The following is a 6,760-nucleotide window of genomic DNA, read 5'->3' as shown; positions in this document are numbered from 1 at the left end:
CCGCAAACTAGTTGTAGCAAGCTTTTTAGTGTAGCTAGAATTGAGAGCTTGCTTTGTAGCTTAAGATCATCTAGTAGAGCTCTTTAGTGTAGCAAGTGTGAGAGCTCTTAGTGAGTAGTGACTTAGCCATTTATGTGCCTAGTGATTATAGTAACTAGAATTGTTGGATAGGTGGCTTGCAACCCTTGTAGAGCTAGAGCAAATTTACATTTCACTATTTGTCATACTAATCAAATTGCTCTAGTGATCTTGTAGTTTTTTAAATAGGCTATTCACCCCCTTCTAGCCATATTAGGACCTTTCAGTCGTCGGCAGGAGAACGGAGGGGTACTAGTGGATCTCACCCGAGAGGACCTAGGGCGGCCGCCCAAGCTCGCCCTATAGGTCGGTTCGCCTCTGAGTGAGGGAATCTAACGGCTGGGCGGATGATGTACACGTGATCTGACGGACATGGAAAATGAGCGACGTGGCTTCGCAAGTGTGCAGTTTTGGTATACAGGAATAAAGGTAATGGTAGATTAGAATTTAGAAGGTAAGAAAAAACTATATTACTTATATTATACTATTCCTATGTTGCTAAGTGCTACCGACCGGCGATAAACCTACTCTAAATAAGATGGTACAAGCGCTTCAGATCTCTCATAATCTAATGGTAGTTATAGAAGAGAATCAAGTTAGAGAACAAATCAGGTCGAGGAGATGAGATAGTTAATTTTTTTTAGCGAACATTGAGATGCCAGTTTTAAAATGATTCCTATAATTCTATCGTATAGAGAAAAACTTTTATGTTTTGGGTTATTTTGCTCACATGGCACGCCATATCATAGATCTGGATTCTAGATTGACAGGGGTTTGAGAAACAGAAATGCTATACAACACACATGTGTTTTAGCACAAAAACACATGGATTTTTATTGTCCGTCTCTCCCTCCCTCTTTTCAACTATCTTCTCGGCCTTGTGCTCATCGCGGAATAGCATTCCAAGGAGCGGGTCGTCGACGTGACGGAGGCCACGCCGCTCACGCGTTCAGGTCCGACGGACAATGCTCCTCCCTGGTGCTTGCAGTTACCTCTGTTGTCGATTGGGAACCTTTTTTTTGTCTTGTATAGAAAAAAATTGTTTTTTGTGATTTGTGGATCTATGATCTTGTGATTGTCTAAAGGTAGAAGAAGGCTGGAGGTAGAAGGAGGCTGGAGGCTGTTGGATCTTAATTCTATGGTGCAAAAAAATGCATGTGTTGAAACTGCATAAAACACATGCAGCATGTTCGTTTTGGTTGAATTAGCTTATAAGTCATGGCCGAAAGTACTGCTGACTGGTTTGGTATGAGAGAAAAATATTATTCAAGCCATGAATTATAAGTCAGATAAGAGTGAATAAGCCGAAACTAACAGCGGATGGTTGTTGGTAGACAACTCTTGAGAAAAGTCTTTTCTATCCCTTGCCTTATTAGCCAATGAACTTGGTCCATCTTCCTCGCACTTCCTCTCGCGTCCACCGCCTGCCGCCCCGCGCCCCGCCCTCCCCGCGTGCCTCTCGCCCCCGGCCCCCTCGGCCGTGCGTGCGTGCCTGACGCGCCCGCCGCCGGTCCGCGCTCTCGCCCGCTCGCAGCGTCAGGAGTTCAGGCGCGGCGAGCAGGGGGGAAGAAGCAGCCAGCCTCACAAGCCCAGTCGGCAGTCGCCATGGGCATCGGCTACGTAGTGGGCTTCCTCGGCGGCGCCATCCTCGCCCACGCCGCCTACGCCACCATCCAGTGTACGCTCCATCCTTCTTCCATCGCCTCGCCGCGCTCCCATCAAATTTTGTCGTGGATCTCCGTTCCCCGAAGGCGCCTTTGATTTTTCGTCTGATTCTGGGTTGCTGTTCCGTGGTGGGTTCTCGGTTCTTCGGGACCCGCCGCGCTCTCGGATCGAGCCCGCCGTTGAGCCTTTAGTGAATTGGGACGGGGTTTAGATCTGGTTCCCGAGCTTCTGTGATCCTGGTGCTCTCTTCACCGGCCGGGTGCGAGGGCTGCGTGATTGGCTCACGAGGCAGCAGTGCGCCAGTAGAATTGATCCGCGTTTCAGTGCCGGCGAGATTCCTGGACAATTCGCTCGAACTAGATGCTGTTGGTGGCTGGCTAGCTTTGATGGATTGATATTTTGTGTGTTTCTTATTACAGACCGCACGGTGCTCAAGATCACGGAGGAGGAATTCTCGCGGCCGCCCATGGATGTACGTACTCTCAACACCGGGGATTTTTTATTTATCTAAATCTAGTTTCCCTATTTGCGATATACTGGAATCTTTGTGTGTATAGACTTGTCTATCTCTAGCTACCTAGGCAGCTCGGACTGGTAATTTTGCAGAGTGTTGGCTTTTGGTACTGTAGTGTAAGTGTGAACTATGAATTATGCAGTGATGTGATTTGAGAAGTTTGTCATTAGCTACAGTATGTCCAAAGATTTAGGCGTGCAACTAAAACAGAACATGTGGTATTCTGATACGTATGAGGTTATGAGGTGTATATGTATATGCGCATATCCTTCTGTACTGTCTTTTGTGCCAACCATTTTGTTTTAGTTTGCTGTTTTGTTTTATCAACCAAATAAGGAGTGTGTGCTTCCCTTATGGTTTACTTCTAATCGTGCAGGTGGTGATGGAGTTGCTCCTAGGGTTGGCCTTGTGCATGTGGGCGGGTCTTGCTGTTCCAGCGAAATTTCTCTCGGTGCTCCCACATTCTGAGGAGAATAGGTGAGCCTATCTTGTCCTCCGTATATATTTTGTAATTTCTCTCGGTGCTCCCACATTCTGAGGAGAATAGGTGAGCCTATCTTGTCCTCTGTATATATTTTGTAAGCTTGTTACGTGGTAATGTAGCTGATAGTCAGAAGGCCAGGAAGTGAGCCAAGCTCAACTGGTTGGGTGGGAGGTTTGGTCATGCACCCAACCACCCAGGAATTTGGGTGCCTATTTCTCTTCTTAATGAAAATCCGCCTAGTTCCTTCTAGGTTGGATCTCGTTTTTTTTTTCAATCTAAAAAAGTTGAAACTAGTTTCCTTCCTAAGTTGGAATTGCTAAATCCTGGAACAGGAACTAGGAAACCAAATTACAGAAAGTTGGACTCTGTACAGAAATACACTTGTCTAGCTGTGCATGCATCATTAACATGAGTTTATTGCACAGGCATACAATATATTACAGTATCATGCGTGACCTAAAGTACAGAAATACACAACCGTTTGCAGTTCTTTATCCTTCGTTGGTGCTTCTATCGATAGAAAATAATAAAAAAATGCTGAATTCTGCAACATATTCGAAACTTGTAAGTCATAATAAGTTCATTCAAATTGAATATAGTCATTTAGAGTTGGGTTCATTTCATCATAACATTTATGACTGCATAAGAACTTAACGTTATCTAGCCTAGCGATAGCACTTGCAAGTTGTTAGATTGGAAGCGGGAAATTCACTTTTTGTATATATGTGAGACTAGCATAACATCAAGATTTTTTCTCGAACACGCAGGAGAGTTGCGTATCATTATATTAAGAAGAATAAAAAGGGGAAAAGAACCCCAAACAATAACACACACCACACACTCACACCTTGGAAACTAGGAAAAAACTAAATTGCCATTATGTCAATTTAATACTGTACTAGCATGCGACAAACTGAGAATTGGGTATGCATAATTGTTTTCTAAGCTTGTCTTGTCTTGCTATGTGAGTTTGCATACAGTAAATTACAATGTCATGAGCCACTCGACCTAAAATACAAGAATACACAACTGTTCGCTTGTCTTATAATCCGTACTTTTCAGCTTGTTTTTTCAGCCAGAACAGTGTTTTTCTCTCACAACAAATCAGCCGGAACAGTGTTTCGGTTCAGCGAAGCGAACGGGGCCTAATTAGCGCAACATATTTGAAACAAGTAAATTCATTCAAACATCAATTATGGCCATTCAAAATTTGGTTTATTTCATCATACCATATATTGACTGTATAATCACTTAATTTTGTTCAGTGTTGGCAGCCGCCAGTTTGTATATTGGAAGAAGAAAATCTCAATTTTTGTATATGTGGCTATAACATAGCATCAAGATTAAATTGTGTTGCATATTTTGTTGATTTTGTCATTTTATCAATTTGGTACTGTAATAATATATGCCAAATTGAGAATTGAGTATTAGATATGTGTCACTATTTTTGAAATCTCTATTTATTTGGAGTACTGCTACGCTTACAACCATTTGCTACAACTCAGGATCAAATGGTTGAAATACCTATATGGAAAACTCATTGGCACAACCTGTGTGCAAAGTGGTTGTATGTGGAGCATTTCCCATTTATTTCTTAAATTCTTTTCACTCTCGCTATGCGAACCTTTTGACTTTGACTGATTTCAAATATTGTGGTGGACTGGTGGAGGTGTTATTTTGCCATGTCAACTAGTAACTAGTAACTGTCTCAAAAAAAAAGTAACTATTAACAAATATAAACCCCCACCCCTAGTTTAATCTGGCACTTACTCTCTTTTTTTCATTTCCGGGATATGGCTATGATAGTTTAATCTGAAATTTTACCATAGTACTAACCTGAAAGTGACCCAAATGATTCTGAACTCTGGTATGTGCATTGGTCAACAAAATTCTACCATCCTTGCTTTTTCTGAATAAGATTTTACTCTACAATGTGTACTCGAAGTCAAGCATCACTGTTTTACTTGTACCATTACATATAGTTGAACCTACACTAATATGATGAACACTGGCTGTGTACGGGGTCTCCCCTTACGTTAAGGAGTTATGATACACTCATACACAACTTAGTTTTGGATCCTTAGAAAATAATAAAAGAAGGCTAAATAGTGCAACTTGTGAAACTGAGTAAATTCATTGAAATGCTGGTTATAGTTCAAGCAGAGGGTTCATATCATCATAAAATGTTTTGACTGCATGAGTACTTAATTTTATTCAGTGATGGCAGTGTGGCACCTGGCAGTTTGTACATCGGAAGAGGGGGATCTCATATTATGTGTATGTGGGACTATAGCATGACATCAAGATTAGATCCATGTTGCAACATTTTTTATTGTCTTTATATTCAAATGATATTAGTGATATGCTGTACACATAACTATTTTCTAAACCCATATTTGTTAACTGTCATCCTATGTGAATCTATATTGGCATGCACTAATTCCAAATATCTGGAATATCTGTTTATTTGGCCATGGCTACGAAATATCTGGAATATCTGTTTATTTGGCCATGGCTGCTAGTAGCAGTTGAACGACCGGAGTCTTTCTTATTTTTGGTCTACTTTTCTTTGTGGACATTGTGAAATAAGAATACATCTCATTCAGAGTTTAGATTTTGTTCTCCAATGCTTACTCAAGGATCGTTGTTTTACTTGTATTGCGTTATCTATCACAAAGAGTTGAACCTACACCAAGCTTTTTAATGGGTATTTCGGTAGGTGTCTACCCTTACATTGAGAAGTTCTGTTATGGTTCTCTAATCCATTTGTCACTATGCCTGCAGGATCGTCTTGCTCCCAGCTAACCTGGATTTCATGATCTTCAACCACCGCGGAAGAGCACTGCCGTCAGACTCAGACCTGAAGCTCAAGACATAGACATGTCGTTCCAGAATCCAGATCTTGTTCTTTACTTGTAACCTGGAGGAGGTTCCAGTTTTGTGCTCGTTTGTTTAGGGGGAAAAGAACTTTTCCTGAATTCAGACCACAAGTAGCTTATCTACCCTGTAACTCGAGAATTTGTGGCACCTTAATTTCTACAATCTGTGTGGAGGTGATTCGAGCTTCTGTTGTAGTCTGAGCAGATCAATCCTGTGACTAATCGTTATAAAAAATAATCCTGTGACTAATCAGTAGCTTTGTTACCCTTGCTGATATTCCAATTAACGAAAACTAAATGCCAGTGCGCCAGTGGAGAAAATAATCCTATTTGCCCGCTATACATAGCTACCATCAGGAAATAGAATAATCTGCTAAAGTCGTGACGAATCCTATCAATAAAATACTACTCTGTGTTCCAAATTACAAGGCGTTTTGATATTTTTAAATACATAGTTTTTACTATTCATTTAGATTTCTGACATAATAAAGATATGAATATAGAAAAGCCAATTACTATTCATTTAGATTTTTGACATAACGAAAATATGAATCTAGAAAAGCCAAAACTCTTATAATTTAGAATGGAGGAGTACTTTCTTTATTCCAAATTATAAGATATTTTAGCATTTCTAGATACAAGATCTTGAAAAACCAAAATTCTTATAAAGTCCATCTGTTCCCATTCTCCAATGGAAATAAAAAACATCTACCAATTTATTAGAATCTCCTAAGAGCACCTCTAAGAGATTTTTTTATCTAACTTCCTAATTTATAGGAATATATAGTTTTTTTTTAAAAAAACTCTCCAACAATCTCTTTAATTGGATTTCTAAATATAAACATTCTCTATTCTAGAATTTCCGCTAGCAAGATAGAGAGCGAGAATGACTCTTTAAAATACAAACAAGATATAGAAAAATTATTAGAGGATACAAAGTTATAGAAAACGATTTTTTTAAATAACTCTGCAAACGATAATGTAGAGAGTAAATTTAAGAAAGACTCGAGAGATAATTTATCAAATTTATTTTCTCTATGATGAGTTAAAAAGAAAATTGTTAGCGCGTGTTGCGAGTTTGCTAGGAGCAACAAACATCTTATCGGTCACATCACATCCCCGACATCACATCCCGCTAAT

General features: G+C 40.1%; 1 protein-coding gene across 1 annotated transcript; it reads left to right on the top strand.

The window, feature by feature from the left end:
• The first annotated feature begins 1,472 nt into the window (after positions 1 to 1,472).
• Positions 1,473 to 5,870, top strand: LOC136504497 (membrane magnesium transporter-like). The gene is made up of 4 exons (XM_066499436.1): positions 1,473 to 1,756; positions 2,163 to 2,215; positions 2,634 to 2,734; positions 5,526 to 5,870. Exons 1-4 carry the CDS (start codon positions 1,684 to 1,686, stop codon positions 5,617 to 5,619), a joined length of 321 nt encoding a protein of 106 aa, XP_066355533.1. The 5' UTR covers positions 1,473 to 1,683; the 3' UTR covers positions 5,620 to 5,870.
• The last annotated feature ends 890 nt before the right edge of the window (positions 5,871 to 6,760 follow it).

This window comes from Miscanthus floridulus, chromosome 14, assembly GCF_019320115.1.
Source record: "Miscanthus floridulus cultivar M001 chromosome 14, ASM1932011v1, whole genome shotgun sequence".
In the NCBI taxonomy this organism is placed as follows: Eukaryota; Viridiplantae; Streptophyta; class Magnoliopsida; order Poales; family Poaceae; genus Miscanthus; species Miscanthus floridulus.
The sequence above is the reverse complement of the archived record's forward strand: the minus strand, read 5'-3'. Positions and strand labels throughout refer to the sequence as shown.